Genomic DNA, 17,024 nt, shown 5'->3' with positions numbered 1-17,024 from the left:
ACTGTGTTTTCCCGGTTAAGAATCAGAAAACACTTACATGATATTTTTTGATACCGAAATTGCAGTAACAATACAATTAAAGTATAAAAACCCTGGTTGTAGGGGGGAGCGACCCACGCCGGTACAGTCAATAAAAATAGAAAACTGATACCATATCAACTCGCCCACAGGGCCATATACATATGCTTACGGTTATATAACCTTTATTGAATACATCGATAAAATCACGTGATAATGTCATTAAACCAATTACGCTACAGCCTTTTGCTGCTGAATCGCATTACTAACGCTTATCACGATCGTGGACTTTAAAGACAATATTTGAGCATATATCAATATTTGTTGAAGGGTTCCAGTCATCAGTCTCAGTTTCAACACTCCTTATGATTTATTTATCTTTATTTCATAATACAAAAAAAAAACGTAAAAAAGCATTTTACACACAATGAAATAGTTTCTTTGAAGAAAACATTCAACAACAGCCTGTACTAATATCTAGGGAAAGATTTCCAAGAGGATCTTTTTACTTTCCTGCAATTCCACTTAAGATCAAATATGGAAATGTACAACTAACTTAATATCTAACTATGTGTCCACAACAGGTCATATTCGTTCGAATTTATTGGGGAATCGTTGAAGACGGGTTCGATAGCATTGGCCTTGCGTTGCGTTCACCAAACTTACTTCAAATGTCTTATAATACTCGATCAAGGTAGATACATCTTTAAATGGCTGCAATTGAGAAAAAAAGTATATTAAAAACAACATCCTACGCAGCGTGAGAAGCAGACATAGGTCTTACAAGGACGGGGGTATTTGATTAAAACAAAGTTTGTATCATACTTGCTAAAACGATGCATGTTTTTTCAAGGCTTGATGCGTCACTCAAAGCATTTTCTTTTTTCAAAAATACGAGTTTATACCAATCTTTGTACAACGGTTCACTGGGGGTGGGTGGTTAACTCGTGTATATGCGCATAAACTTTCCATTTATACCAATACTACACAATGATGAAAACCAGGATACCACATATTGTAACCTCTTTTGATAAGACATGCCAATATGGAAATGCTTTATAAAAGAAGTATACATTTGCCCAATACAGTGTGATGTTGATCAACAGTTGAGTGTCCCAGTTGTCTAAACCCAAACAAAAACGATAAAATGCAAATACAGTCAAACCCCGTTCGCTCGAACTCCTAGGGACCGGGGAAAATACCTCGAGCCTCGGAAAATTCGAGCCAAGCGGGAACGTTTACCTTTAGTATAAAGAAATCGGTCTTTTACATCTAGTTCGAGCCAAGCCTGTAGGTTTCAGAATTTGTTCGTGGGTTTTGAATTTATTATTATTTTGATGTCATAAAATATCATAACATGTCCTCATCTGAAATTTAAATCTCCATTTATGGCAGCCGAATTTAGTTTTTCTTTCTTTTCTTGATTTTAGGCAAATATATAACAAAAATAGACAGTGACACTTTCATTCTTCAATTTTTATTAAGTGATGAATTTTACCATGCCTGTTTACAACTGACTGCAACCCGTTTTGATGGTATGTACCTTTAAAACGATACATGCAATGAATATATTAAATGGCTGTATTCGAGGAAATTGTTTAAACTCATTTAGATTTTAACATGCCTACCGGAAGGCGAAATTGCGCCAAGTGGGAGGGCGAAAATGCGAAAATATGCTAAAAGACGGTTGTAAAATGCACCAAATGGCTGGGTGAAAAATTCGACAATGTAAAAATGCATTTTTGGTCCACCATTTGTGGCCTTTCGCCGCGAAAATGCGAAAAGCACGATATTTCAGAAATTCGTCATCATTAATTTGCAAGCACAATTTATTATTATTTATTATAAAGGGAAAATACTTGTTAATGTACTATCTTTGAAAACTCATAATTACTACTTCATCGTCCTTCATTTCCCCAACGGCAACCTGGTCGTCGTCTCGTACGCGGATCTTCAGGCTGGTCACATACCCCTTGTGCAAGACGGCCAGTGTATACGGATGCTTGTCTCCGCCCTGTGTACTGTCGCGTACAAGGAACGTTCCATCCTGAAATGTATGAAGTTTATTTATGTATTTGCATGTAATCGTATAATTATTTTAGCTCGATTATGAAGAAAGCTATAGCCCAATGTGAACCCAATATATAATTCAAGGGTTACATACTTTAGAAGTAGGTGTAGTGTTTCAATTTGTATGGTTACTTTTCAAAAGCCAATTTTTTTTTTTAAACACAGCGATGTTTTGCGTGCTTATTGTGCAGAACTAAATTTAGCGAATTCGGTTTCCAGCTTATGGATAACGTAGAAACGCCGCAACACGACGAAACCAGATTTTTAATTTAAGCAATCTGAACAGAATACAAGAATCGAAAAATTCCATATAAAACTCTCTCTACACACACAGTATGTTTCATGAAACTAACATTAAACTAAATAGACTTGCTATCATGCTAACAAACGTATTTGGGCATGAGTTTTATATTGTTCTATTTGATTCATTCTTGGTATTTCTTAAGTATTCTCATTAAATAATGCCATTTATCAGTCAGTTAGTAAATTAAATCAGTCAGGATATTTTACCCATCAACAGTTTGAGCAAGTTTGGTAAAGAATGGATAAAAATGCTTATTTAAGATAACGGGCAAAGAGAATAGGGTCAAATTATGACAATTGAAAGGCCATAACTTCAAGATAAATATACCATCATACTGTTGATCGTACTCGTATGGATCTTAACATTGTGACACTGTTTAACGACACAGTGCTCATTTAAAAGGGTCATTAACGTGAATTTATTCAATTTTTGACAATTCTAAAGCCGTAACTCTATTAATTGAATATTGTAACCTTGGTGTTGTTCGAACAAAGTCGAGATATTAAGCCAATTAACTATGTGCGACCACGCGTGACAACTTCATCCCGTGTCTGCAAAAGCCGTGCGCAAAAAATCAAAACATGTATACTTGCTATTATATTATTTATTTCCCAGGATTTTGCATCACCCCGAATTCTTAATTGTTTTTCCCATTTGGAAGGCAATGGTGGTATTTACTATTGAAAACAAAACAAATTAACCACTGGTAATCATGCCTTTGTTTTAAAACTTTTTAATTATTGTTCAAGTTAAAGATTTTGCACAGCGAAGATGAGGCCAGAAAAACAGTTTCAAGACTACCACAATACCTCATGTTTTTTCCAGTCGAGCTTTTCAATCCAATACTTGTCACTTGATCCTACACTTTGAAGAGTTAAATTTAAAAGAAATTATTAAGGAAACGGGAATCAGACCCTCACCTTTCCGATCATGTTGAGGCGAGACTCGGTCTCGAGTCGGTCTATGTTACCATGGTACCATTGAATTTCACTTAGGAGGTCTTTAGAGGGCTGAAATGAAATACACGTGTGTAATATTATACTAACTGTATTGTACTTTTGAAAATTGTGACGTTATATACCGCTTTCAAAAGTATTTTTAATATAAAAGGCATTATAAGCTTCGATGAAATTATGTCTTTCCATTAAACAGCCTCTTTGTAGTCCACAATATTAAAATTTAAATGCAGTTAATCTGTATCTCACGTATTAAGCTTATTATTAAAACATCGAACCATTCGTAAATAAATAAAAACCTGAAGTTAATCAACTCGAAAAATTTAACTTAAGTGGTAATGCTATTAGGAATAAAAGTGATGTAAAAATCAAATCCAAAACTAAAATCGTTTGAAAGATGATTGCATGTGATTTTTATGCCAGAACCTTACGTATAACAGATAGCATCATTTGTGACACGTATGTGCCATATATTGATTATGATAGTCATGTATATGACAATCCCGTTTCTAAATATTCAACGGACAGGTGCAGTAGCTCTCATGGAAATAAGCCATTAGACTTATGTAAAGCCACTGCACTAAGAATTGTTTACGGCCGTTTGGTAGCGGACTTTGGCGTATGCATGCGCAATTATGCATGTTTCAGCACTGATGATTCAAGTGTTATTGATACTTGATACTTAATTTTGTTGATAAGTTTACTGTTGGTAATTTTAAGGATTTCAGTGATCATGTCTATTGCCATTTGATGTCTAATGTAGCACACATATATTTAAATCTATTATATATAAGCGAATATCTGAAATGAATTGATAAAAAAGGACAAATTTTGAAATAGATTAATTGTTAGAACTGTTGATGTCAACAATATAGTTCGAAATTGTAATGTACAAAATTACATCACGTTTGCTTTTTTTATATTTGATATTGTTCGTGAGGTTGCAGACCAATCATTTGCTAAGCATGCTGTAAAATACCCTGTTAAAATTGATTCTGCTAAATGATTTTAAATCGCAGTAAGCTTAAAACAAGGGGAGATAATGTCCCCGATGATGTTTACTCTATTCGTTGAAGACTTTGACATATATTTACGAAATAGATTCAAGTATTGAGGGTAAACTTTGCAGGATATATGTTTGACTTTATTATTATTTGTCGATGATATGGTTGTACTTGCTGGAACGCCAGAAGATTTACAAATGTCACTAGATAGATTACATTTTTACGAGTTCTATAATTGCTGGGGTTTAAAGATTTAAAATGCTAAAACAGTGAATGCTGTTTTTCACAAAATAAGTTGTACAAAACAAAATGAGAACTGGGTTTATTGAAAAGTTGAGGTTATAAACGATTTGAACTATTTAGCGGTTACATCGAATTCAGTCTTAATACCGACACTATGTATGGTAAAGGTTTAAAAGTACTGCAGTCACTGCAGTTACTTGATGCTTTTGTTTCATCTAATATTTGATCATTTGCAAAGCTATACTTATGAAAAGAAACGTACGTCTTTTTAATTACTGCTTTTAACTGAAGATACGTTGTACTGAAGTTTTCAATCGGTCACTCCAGATGCTAAGTTAGATATTGAAAATGATAAATCAACCTGATTTAGTAATGTTAAGAACCTTCTCACGCGATATGGTTTTTACTATGTATGGTGTGATGATTCACAGATAAATGAAAAACAGTTTTTAAACAACGTCTTATAGACCTATATTTACAGCAATGACACAGACATGTCAACGAAAATTGTATTTTAACTGTGTATAGAGAATGAAATTTGAATCTTATTCAGAAAAGTACTGAATTTGAATCTTATTTAGAAAATATCGCGTCAATAAACCTTAGAATTGCTATTACAAAGTAACGAATTTGTTCTCATTATTCAAGTACACATACTGGTAGGTATTATAAACTTGAGAGAAGCTTTCCTCCTTGTCAACTTTGTGATTCTTATCAATTATAAGACAAATATCACTTTATGTTCAAGTATTCACCATATGTTCTGTTAAAACAAACTTATATTAAGCGTCATTGTAGAATTAGACCTAAAATAGCGTAAAATAGGTATGTTAAGCATTTAACACTATAAATATGTCATGAAATGAATCTTTTGTAGCATAATGTTGTAACAATTCTACTTAGATTATTTGGACTGTTAATCAATTAACAATAATATAATCGTACCCTTGCTGCCATTGCAATAACTATGTTGCTTTTTGTAAATGCTACAAATACTTTCTGGTCCCACTCGCTGTATGAAAGGCAAATACCTCGAGGCAAACTTGATGCAAGGGAACGGCCATTTTGTAAATCCCTGTCCAGTAAATAAACACCTTTCCTGCATCTTATAAAAACTGTTCCAGCTGAAGAAACCGCCAAACCAAGCGGTGCACCATGATCAAGCAGATTCTTTCCAGAGAAATGAAATTGATTTTTTATTTCTTTATCCATTGACAGACAAGTGACAGAGTTAAGCGCCCAGTCGATGAGGTAAAGCAACTTGTCACCAAAAGCAGCAACATACTTCAACTCTTTGAACTCAGCTTTCATTCTGTCGTAGCTCATGTCCACTAAAATATTAGTGCAGTTTCCTCGAAGATCATAGACTTCCACGTTTGAGTTGACCACAATAATATGGGCAGAATCCAGTGATGTAATCCCAAAGCATTCTTTTTTCAATTTAATGGATTTTGACAATCCTAATTCTCCATCTGAGTTGAACTTGATAAGAGCAACTTGTTTCAATCTCGGCAGGGTGACCGCTAAAATGCCGGGTTTTAGCTTAGCTACATCAAATGGACTTGCCTCAAGTTGAAGTACGGAAAGCATGGACTGTTTGTTGATGTCAAATGTCTTCAAGCTTTTATTGTCCCAGTCAATGAGGACAAAGATTCCTGGTCCGATACATAATATCCCATGCACATCACAAGTTTGCTCTCCATTTGCTTTGATGTTAATGTTTATTGGAGTAAAGTCCGAACTGGAAATAAAGAGGAAGTAAAACTTTATATCGAAGTTATAGCCATGCAAACGGATCGGAGTGTACATTTAGTGAGAACAGTGGTGCTTTTACGTATTGTGGAAGACAAAAAAGCTATACATGTATAAAATACTGGATTAACTTAGAATGAAACAAATGAATTCAGTTTGTTATTAGAAATACCACCGACTAACAAAATAACGTTTAGTTACGTTTCCTGGATAGTGTCAACTAAAGAAACCAGGTATTTGGTCCAATTTGAGAGGCTCAAACGTGTACCGGCCGATGTAATCTTCAATGAGTCCATTAAATGGCCATTGTACTTTTTGGTCTCTTTGATTCAGGCATCATTTAAAATAACATGTATGCTAGAAAATATCCGAACCTTAAGTAGTACTCGTACGATGCCGTTTGAAGTTTAGATATCTGAAATGCTGCTTCGTCAAGCTCCACTATCTTTCTAAAATAAAATAAACAAATATTTTTTTATGGTCATTGGCATGCGCGTAGTGATTCAAAAGGTGAAAATAATCAAATCGTTGTTTAAATAGTGAACTTACTTTTCTTTTTCAGCACGTTCTTTCTGAAGTTCAGTTATTAAATCCTCAATCTTCTGTTTGCCTTTATTAATCTCTTCAAGCATCTCAAATGTTCTAAATATAAAATTGTTAATAGGATTGTATAATTGGAATTTTTACATACTTTTGTAGGAAAGGTGCGGAACATATAAACAATGTTGGATCGGAGAAAATCAGCAGAATTTGACGATATAAATGGAAATCTAGTTTACTATTTAACCAAAAACGTCAACATCTAGAATAGAATAAACCAAAGGGATACTATATTTTTTGCTAAATTGATCACATGCATGGATATTAGTAAAAATGACCATAATGCGGATGTGCATTGTTAACAACACCGCAAGAACAACCTGCTTTCATTTTCAGTCACAAGTTTCTTGAAAATATTGCATTCGGTTTTTTTCTCTTGCAGATCCCTGAAAAAATAGAAATATTGTTTACCTACAAAATCAATGAAGAACTTCTGAAGTTTAGATAGAACGTTAAGCCTCCGGCCAATCTAAACAAATACAGACATTGTTACAGAGAATGATGCATAAACTAACTCGGTAAGCGCAGTTCTTGCCAGTTGTTGTGCCTCAAACTCTTTATATACATCTTCTTTTTCAGCCAATACATCGTTCATCTGTGCAGAAAGGTCATTTCTTGCTCTCTCCAAATCATCACATCTATAAGTCATGTTAGAATGTTTACTGAACAATGTCATTTATCGAGTACCGGTCTTCAAATATATAGAACTGAGTGACATTAAACAGTACCTTGCCATAACATAGAATAAAACATCATACCTTTGTTGGAGAATGCTGTTTTCCTCGTGTGTCTTACTGATTTGATTCAACTGCCTAAACAATAATAATAATAATAATAATAATAATAATAATAATAATAATAATAATAATAATAACACAACAACAACAACAACAACAACAACAACAATGCTAATATTTACTATGAAGACGCTGTTACTGTTACTATAAATTACTGAAATTTCGCAAGTTGATTAAAAAGAAAAACAATTATCATAGGGAATAAAAAAAGGTATTTATTATGAACATTCCGCATTTTCTTGTTCCGATAATATAACTTCCCCAAAGAAACAACCCTCGTACACTAGCAAAACACTGAAGTTAAAAAAAACACACAACATGTTGTCATATGATACGGAACAAAATAGCGGATTCTATTAGCATTTTGGTGTGTTTGAACGATACTTTGACCTGTTAAATAAGTTTATTTCACTTTTATTGCACTATAAATACGCCTAACTGGAGGCCAGAGGTGTAATCTCCTCTCCGTTTTTAACCTATGTTTCTAGAGGCCTTAAAAATAAATTGAATGTATAAGATGAACAATTGTTTGTTCAAAAGTGAAAGTAGAAAATATACAGTTCTTGGACCTATTCTGCACAATTTTATCGAGTTTTTGCATTTGTTCATTACGATGTCTTGTGCACTAAACATGGGTATTAAATGACCAATTTTGTTACGATTGAACACCTTTTATGTTTGCCGTAAAAGTTTTATGCAGTTTTTGTTTGCTGCAGAATCAGAATAAGTGATTTAATCATTTTAGTTTAGTCATGGGGGAAAACGTTCGAGATTACGTCGAATGTACTATACGACCTATTTTTGCTTGTCGCCGTTCATAAAGAACAGAACAGAAAAGAACAGCTTATATACCATTGTAATTGCTCCATGTTAGTTCTGTAATCCAGCTGATGTTTCAGTGCTGTGACGGCGCCTTTGTTTTCTTCAATATTTTCAATTAATATACTGCAAGAAAAAAGCATTTACTTTCCTTTAATTAAAAATGTTTACTAACAGAACACATAGGTACATCTACGAACATGAAGCGTGAAGACAACTTCATGGTTAGTCGTAGAGTTCAGCTAGTGCAAACACCACAAATTAATTGGTTCTGAGATACAATTTATAACACTAAGGGCGTTGGCTATGCTATTCGGAGCACTTTTGGGTTTTCTTTGAATTCGTCCAGAATTGCGATTAAAGATACACCGAATGTTAGGCCGAATAATCAAGTTATTTCAAGACCATTGCGTCTTTAAACACATTGTTAGACCGAATGTTAATCTTATTCAAGATAACTTCAACGTAAAAGAAACCAAACGTCTTTTACATCGTATAAGCATGCTAACTGACCTCTTTTCCCTTTCGATTTTTTTTATTTTCCGTTTTTTCTCAGTAACATTTTTTTGAAGTTCTTCAATTTTAGAGTTGTTGGTTTCCTCGTTTTCACTGAAAAATAAATGCTTCTCGTTTTCTAAAACAATAAACGTGTATGACGACTACACAGCTTTGGCTTAAAATGTGTCGAAGGTAAAACCTTGTATCATATTCAGCTTTATAACTTTGAAGACTTCATGAAGGTTCACAGCGTAATTACCTCAACTTTGAATTTTCCTCTGAAAGTTGCGTCAACTCTTGATTTAAAACCTCTATTGTCTCTCTGAAATAGATATAACGCAAAATATTTGTCATCAAATTCATAAGTTTGATTGAACGCATTCTTTTATTGTCTAAATTTGGCAAACGAAAGGGAACTCACCCTTTTTCGGAGACAGATTCTTCCAGTTCGATTATCTTGTGTTCCTTATTGCTGAGCTCTTCGCTCAGCTGTCGTTCAATTTCGGATATCTTTTTTATCTTCTCAGCAAATTCTGCTGCTTGGTTTGTTTCATCGCAACTAAAATAATTTAATCAAAGTAAAACATATGTCATGTTATGGCGTTCATGTGTTTACCGAAAATCCCAAAGTTGTTCTTATATTACGATTCAGTATTCCAAATGTGTACTGTTCTTTGTGCATTTTACATCATTTCGGCATTTTTTGTAGGAATAAACTTGTACATTGTAAGTCTTAAATTCACATATTTACCTGTTAACACTTGGACGATTTCCATCATTTTCGTCTCTGGAAATTGTCCTGCAATGGAGTTGCAAACCAAAACATAACTTTATTCAACACACACCCAGAGACAAAAGATTTACCCTAATGTTTTCAAACGGGATTAAGGTAATATAACAAATAACATGTAAATGGGGCGATAGCTATATTTAAATAGTTAGCTATTCGTTATTTTTTCTTGTTTTGTTTTTCATTCAAAAACTAATTTTAGGATTTGATTAATAAAAGTAAAAAGAGAAATTGATTTTTAAAAAAAATACATCTTTACAGCATACAACCGATTTAGCGTTCATTATCTGTCATTCGTTTTTGTATTGATGCTGTCCTTATTTAAGTCATAAGAAACTATTTTCAATTGCTTTTTACTAGTCTATTTGAATTCAAAGGCAGAAATTAAATGAAAAACTAAAACAGATTCTTAAGAAAAAAAAGGTTGTATGTGTTGCTTAAAATGAAAATTGATCGCCGTGTATACAAGATTATCCTCTTTACCATACTGCCGAAGATTAAATGTCTAGATATTCTTCCATTTGTCAAAAAATGTATACCAGTAGCGTAAAACAAATAAACAGAAATAAATTCGACCTTTTTGATGTTGGTTCCTTTAAAACAACTTGAAGAATTTGAGTTTGCGTCCGTTCGATTTTGTGTAACAATCTGAAAATCCCAAAATAAATACGATATAACAATCACAATGAATAAGCAGCATGAATGTCACTACCAAAATGCTCTGGAAATGTGTGTGTGTGTGTGTGTGTGTGTGTGCGTGTGCGTGTGTGTGCGCGCACGTATATTTCTATAATTATAGCATCCTACCATAAAATGGCGTAATACTCATATTGTTCCAGTTTTTTTGTATAATCCTATCACTTCGTATCAGCAGCAGTGTATCAAACAATTCCTGAAATATTGTTTTTTATTATTTGTACTCACCATATCTCTAACAATGAAAACAGAAGAGAGACTTAGTAAAACCAATTATGGTTAATTCTCAATTCTGTGATTTACTCTTTGTTTATGCATTTCATCACTCCTTATTTTGTATGTATCATATGCGTCTCTGTAGCTCAAATTCTTATTTACTTTGCTCAATATTTTTGCAATAAATACAGGTTAAACCAATGCGGGCCAAGAAAAATAATCGGTCCCGTAAGAGAAGTTTTTCAAAGTTTTCAATAAAAGTTATATAGTGAAAAGTAGCCCCGACCCTGGCGGCCATGTACTTTTATTAATCAACAAAAGGTGAACAAAATTGAAAGAGGGTCATAGAGGAATATTTCTGTGAAATTATTTTCAAATCAGGTCAACAGTTTCTGTTTTCCAAGGCGTTTTTTTTTCAAAATGCCCCATCCCCTGGCGGCCATTTTTTTACCGAATAAACATGGGGTGAAGCAATTTGATATATTTTTTATTATTTATTTTAAACAAGAAACATTTTGGTCCTGCAGATTATGTAGCCCCGCCCACCGGCGGTCGTATTTTTTTTAAACGAATCGTATGTGGCTATTGGATTTGAGACAGAGTAATCTGAAGAAGACTTCTGTGAATTAATGTTGAGTCTGGCCAGCGGTTTCTGGGGAAATGTTTTCCGTTTGGTTGCCAAGGTAACCAGAGTTCTGCTTAAGATCACATTTTTGAAGGGATCCGGAAGAGAACAACCAAAGGAACATTCAAGTTTTGTTGAAATTGTTCTTGTGGTTAAGTAGGAGAAGTTCGTTCCAAGGCGGTACCCAACAATCCTTGATAAACATACACATTTTTTATATATATAGTATGTATGCAGTGTGCTGTTTGTGGAGTAATGTGCTGTTTTTCCATGTTTCTTGGTTTCGATTTATTGTTTGTGTGTTCTATGTTTTGGCGTTTACTCAGTGCCACTAAACCGGGTTTATGTTTAAACTTTTTGTTACTGAGCTTGTTTCTGTAGTTTTTTCACATGAGTATTGTTTGAAATAAAATGGTGGCGACGGATGACGCCGGACAATTACCCTTACGGAAAAAGTTCACGTTGAGCACTTCGTGCTAAAGTGAGATTCAGGATATGTTCCAAAAAACAACAAGACTTACTTTCTTTCGATATTTTATAACTTATTTTGCTCTTTTGTTTTTTCTAGATTTTATTTCATTGTTTGTACTGTTTATGTAATATTGTTTGGTTCTTTTTACGCACCAGGTGCACTCATCTATATAATGCGATTTAAATCGTTATCATTCATACCCAAATAATCGTTATTTCCAAACAAATCTAATTAAGTTATCCTCATATGTTTAGTCGAATTCAAAAAGTAGGTTTTTGCTTCTTAAATGAGTTTTCCTTCCATAATTATTTAAAAATATTAAAAAGAGCTCTTTATAATTACAATAATCAATGTATTTACATGGATGAACTGAAGGTAGTTTCAGTAATATCTTTAAAAAATAACAAGTTAGAAATGTGAATAAGTATGCATGTACAATAATTTTAATATGTTATGTCTATGTATCGTTTACTGTTTGAAAAATGTCTCTATTCCATAGCAAATTTTCAAAACTCTTTGGGCTGATGTTAAAATATATTCCTTTCACAAGTCTGTCCAATTTTCACGATAAGCTAAATAGTCTTAGACAAACATAAAATTATTTCAATTTTTGTTACTATATCTTCGAATATTTAGAATTTAAAAAAAAAACCTGTCAATATCTTGACTGTTGAAGATCATATTTGTGTTATACTAACATTTGTCATGCTAGTTTCAGACCTTTTAGACGCAAATATTCACCTCAGAGTCCTATGCTCTTCTTTGATTTCTTCTTCTGTTCTTCTCCCGAGTCTAGAAAAACGAAATTTAATTATTCGATTTATTAGGTTCTTTACAGATAAAACGAAACCATCAACAATACTTCTAAACATTTAATTTAGAATGTGTCCTTCAAATAACTGGTTTATTGCCAGTCTGGTATCATTTCTCAGATAAAGATTGTTTCTTAATAACACAATGAAAATACAGGTACAAGCCCAGTTAACAAACATTCAGATAAAATACCTGTTTAGAGGTTTATTTTGTGAAAAACAGTCAATTCTTATTAAATTGCATTAAATCATAATTAAGATATGAAACACTATTCTAAGACTAAAGACATAATACATGACCTTGAACTTATACTGCTTCGATCCTCCTTGCAGTTTGGTCCAGAAGCGTTCTTCAGATCACCATCTTGAATATCAGCGGTAGCCATTTAAACTAGGTGTAAATAATACCTCATTTAATAATTTTCATTTTGCGTTATTTATTTTCAGAGGTTTTAAGAGATTTATCAGTGAAATAAAAATGATCGATTTGATATTTTTTCAGTTTTAAATTTTTAGCCCGCTCTCAGTTCAAAATCAAACGTCAGTGCGCAGAGGGTTGGGACACACTTGGTAAAGACTGAACGCGCGCACACAATCGATTTGTGTTTTTTCAAGTGGAATAAAATTACTTTAAACTCCAATAGGCAAAAAATAAAAATAAAATTTGTTAATTTCCGTGTAAGATAGCAATGTACTTATGAACACCAAAAGTGAATCTTTCTCTCTCTCTCTCTCTCTCTCTCTCTCCAGCGGCGTTAGAGGGGGCATATTTCTTTTCCTTTTTTTTCTTTTTTCGGGGGGGGGGGGATATTTTCCCCGGCGCCTCACCCTCCTACAAAAAATAATTTGGTTTAAAGTGATGGCAGAGGGGTTTAGGGTTTAGCAGTTTTTATACCCAAACGGGTTATATTTGGCGTATTGAATGATATTTTCATCTATATTGAAATTAAAAGTAAATTCATATTTAAAGACCATGACATTGGTTTGTTAGAAGTGTTATTGAACGGTTTGTTCAGAATATGATGACGTTTCTTGTTGTCTCACTTAGATTTTAATTACTTACTAGGATAAATTTTGTGCTTAAATAATGACGCAACAGAAAATTTCAGAAGTGTTAAACTTTCCCTTCCGTATAAAGGTAAACCATCAGTTGAAGCCAGTGCATAAATGGGCGTTGCCAGCGGCGTTACAAATACTCGTAAATCTATCTGTATTATAATATATAATGAACGAGTTTTACATGAAACTTTATCAAATTATTCATAGGTAAACATTTCCTGAAATCCCCGAAACCACATTGCCATAAAGAACGTCAAATTTCCCTAAAAAATGACTAAATCGTGTACAATTCACATTGTCAGAAAGGTGAAATAGTACCAGAGAAAATATTTTGTTTGACAGTTCCTGCATCTATTCTTACATAATCAGGCGATATGCGCAGACCCAACACTGGAAATGCAAATAGCGAAACATGGGAGAGGTTGAAACAATACGAAGAATCCCTTCCTCCTATTAATGGCAATCTTGCAATTTTGACATTGTCCGCAAATTCGGTTATAGTCTGAATGTAAGAAGCTTTTTTACCGCAATAAAATCATTTGTTTCGAATAAATACGCGCCTAAATTATCGATTTCACAACGGTAGTGATGATAAACAAAACTGATTTCCGCACATATTATCCAAATTAGGATACTTTTAGGGAGAAATAATTCAGCAAATTATTAAGAGATAATACACATAAATTATGCACAATTGCGCATATCTTTGTTTAAAAATTACGTGTCCTTTTCGCGTCATTTTTGTTATTAAAATATGTCTTGAAATCCAGTATTTTCTAAAACAAAAAATGGTCTGAAAAACTACAGATGAAATTTGCCTAGCCTAAACATGATAAAGCCCACCTAAATTCACGTTTCACAACTATATAAATGAATTGGCTAATAGGAGACATTTTGAAATGAATTTTTATATAATTTCTACATTGTATTAAACCACCTTCAATACGCTGTCTACCTAAAGAAAGACAAACATGCATGCCGATCACCAAAAAAAGTTGTTATTTTCTTCAATGAAAACATGTTAAGTAAACATATGTCCGAAAGAAATTACTAATAATAATACTGTAAGAATTGTAACGAATTATTACGAAGGCACTCACAAGGACACAATTAATCATTCACGCATTAGGAATCACTGTAGAGAGCATTTGTTTTCAAAGAATATTGTTCCAGATCCAATTGTCAATGTGGCCAAATCGAATCAACAGAACATTATTTCTTTCATTGTCAACTGTACCACCAGCAGAGACAATTCCTTTTTCAAAGTTTCCAGCCCACTGAACATATTACTATCCAGACTCTTCTATTTGGAAACTCTCAATTAAACGAAAATTCAAATAGAACCATATTCATACATGTTCATAAATTTATCTCCGATACGAAAATATTTTCTTAGATACAAAAGGCCTACTCGAGATTTCCCCCTAAATTCGGACATGACCAGTCTCAACTTGATTCTTTCTTCCTCTCCTTCCTTTTCTTCCAATCCACTTATCTAATTCGTTTCTAATACCTTTGTGCCAATTTAAAATGTTACTGAAAATATCTTTTTCCTGCCTCAGATGCTTGCACTCATTAGTACATCAAACACAGTGTTTTCTTTTACGACAGACGCAACTATTACAACCTTTGAACAACTTTGCCTTGTATTCAATTTTGGTAAAATGTTGTCTACACGTTTGCTTCTATAAAATGACAGATAAGGAGAGAGGTATACATATTAGCTTTAAGCTATCTCCTCAATCCTAAATTATTACGTATGCACAGTACGTATTTGCTAAATGTACTTATATAGAATAAATACTGTTTAAACCAAGAATTGTAATTGTTTTGTGAACAGGATTTACTTTTATGAATACACTGAACGTAGATAAAACGACTATAAATCATGAGAGAATAATCTTGAATTCATCAATTTGAATTATATTAACAATCTACAAAGCAAACAATAAAGCTTTATGTCAGTTTTCAAAAGTCCCTTTGTCGCTGCGCTGCAAGGAATAATACTGCGTAGCAAATTTAGAAAAACATAAAGGAAATTGATATATATAGTACCTTGTAACATGGGAAAAGTTGGTATTTAAAATCAATATTTTCAAAAAGCATTACTCAACGCCGTTGTGATATAATACTTATTTGTCAATTAAAGTATACATTTTTGTTAAACACGCTTTGCTTCACATTTTATCGTGCAACGTTAACACTATCAAAACACATTCTTCTGCAATTTACTTATTAACTGGTCCCTTAGTTAAAGCTATATCTTAGGCGTCCACCTAATACATTTTTGAAATGAACTTGTGTACGTTTGCTAATTAACCCATCCCAATTGGTTTAATAAAACAAACCTCACCTTGAATTTGAAGTTCTTCTCCAATTTTAACGTATGTTGTTGTCCTGTATCCAAACTAGCAGGTAATCAGGGTTTTGAAAAAAAAAGTTTTTTCTTTTTTTCCAACCAAAAACCCCCTAATAAAAAACTATTTAAGCATCATTTAAATATGAGGCTCATGAGACAATTGGGGCGCCGGATTGGTTCACAATTAATCATTTAAAGGTGCTCGGACAACCCCAAATCCATTAAAAAATAACAGAACCGTCAATTTCTCTTCAGTCATTGATTGAAGTTATTTCGATTAGTTTTAAGCTCGCGCATACATGCTGGCTAGTATGGGTTCATTTTGCGCTAAAAAATCAGAAAGTTTGAAATTTAACACCTTCTAAACCATTTTAGAATTGCTGCGTTCGTCCTGTCGACCCTTTGTTTATATGACTAAAAATAAACACTAACTATTACATAATATTGCTACAATAATGTCATATTTTCCAAACCAATATTGGTTAATGGTATAATTTTCCTAAAGTGTTTAAACAATCACAACGATCGTCCATGTCACAACTCTGCAGTTTAATTTAAACTCCATTTTATGGTTCAATCATGCACTCCAGGGTTGTTAACAGTTCATAAATAACGATATCTTCGATCAATAAACCAACGAATATCATATTTCACAATTCAATTCGTATGGTTCGTTTTTTAATATGGTCTACTTTCAAACATTTATGAATCATTACTTATTCCAGCGATGCGTGTTCTCCGATCAATACATAATTCCAAAGAGCGCCGCGGAGCAAACGCCAACGCTTGTCTGTTGTTTTTCTGTAGTTTTCTTTTAAGACTAAAAAGAGGCATAACCAGTCAAATATGGAACTTCCAATATGTATGCGTATTATCTCTACCAAGTTATTTTTCATTACCTCTAATTGTTTTGTTTTTTTAATTATAGCCAATA

At 33.2% G+C, this 17,024-nt stretch overlaps 1 protein-coding gene across 1 annotated transcript; it reads right to left on the bottom strand.

Moving 5' to 3' along the window:
- Positions 1-392: 392 nt before the first annotated feature.
- On the bottom strand, positions 393-16,133 carry LOC128209986 (uncharacterized). Its single transcript, XM_052914271.1, has 18 exons — positions 16,085-16,133; positions 12,973-13,036; positions 12,602-12,652; positions 10,428-10,499; positions 9,813-9,860; positions 9,483-9,620; positions 9,321-9,383; positions 9,077-9,172; positions 8,597-8,689; positions 7,706-7,759; positions 7,463-7,585; positions 7,268-7,333; positions 6,897-6,989; positions 6,722-6,796; positions 5,541-6,336; positions 3,313-3,402; positions 1,913-2,065; positions 393-732 (listed from the first exon to the last, which is right to left on the bottom strand). The coding sequence occupies exons 9-18, from the start codon at positions 8,611-8,613 to the stop codon at positions 604-606; spliced, it is 1,596 nt and encodes a 531-aa protein (XP_052770231.1). The 5' UTR covers positions 8,614-8,689; positions 9,077-9,172; positions 9,321-9,383; positions 9,483-9,620; positions 9,813-9,860; positions 10,428-10,499; positions 12,602-12,652; positions 12,973-13,036; positions 16,085-16,133; the 3' UTR covers positions 393-603.
- Between the last annotated feature and the right edge of the window lie 891 nt (positions 16,134-17,024).

This window comes from Mya arenaria, chromosome 2, assembly GCF_026914265.1.
Source record: "Mya arenaria isolate MELC-2E11 chromosome 2, ASM2691426v1".
Lineage (NCBI taxonomy): Eukaryota > Metazoa > Mollusca > Bivalvia > Myida > Myidae > Mya > Mya arenaria.
This window is presented reverse-complemented; position numbering and strand designations above follow the sequence as displayed.

Bases quoted from the DNA above. Each gene is read 5' to 3' on its own strand.
- LOC128209986 (XM_052914271.1), bottom strand. The intron at 7,334-7,462 runs GTTAGTTTATGC...CTATTTTTTCAG, and splicing joins GCAAGAACTGCGCTTACCGA to GGATCTGCAAGAGAAAAAAA. The intron at 6,337-6,721 runs GTTCGGATATTT...CTTTATTTCCAG, and splicing joins TCGTACGAGTACTACTTAAG to TTCGGACTTTACTCCAATAA.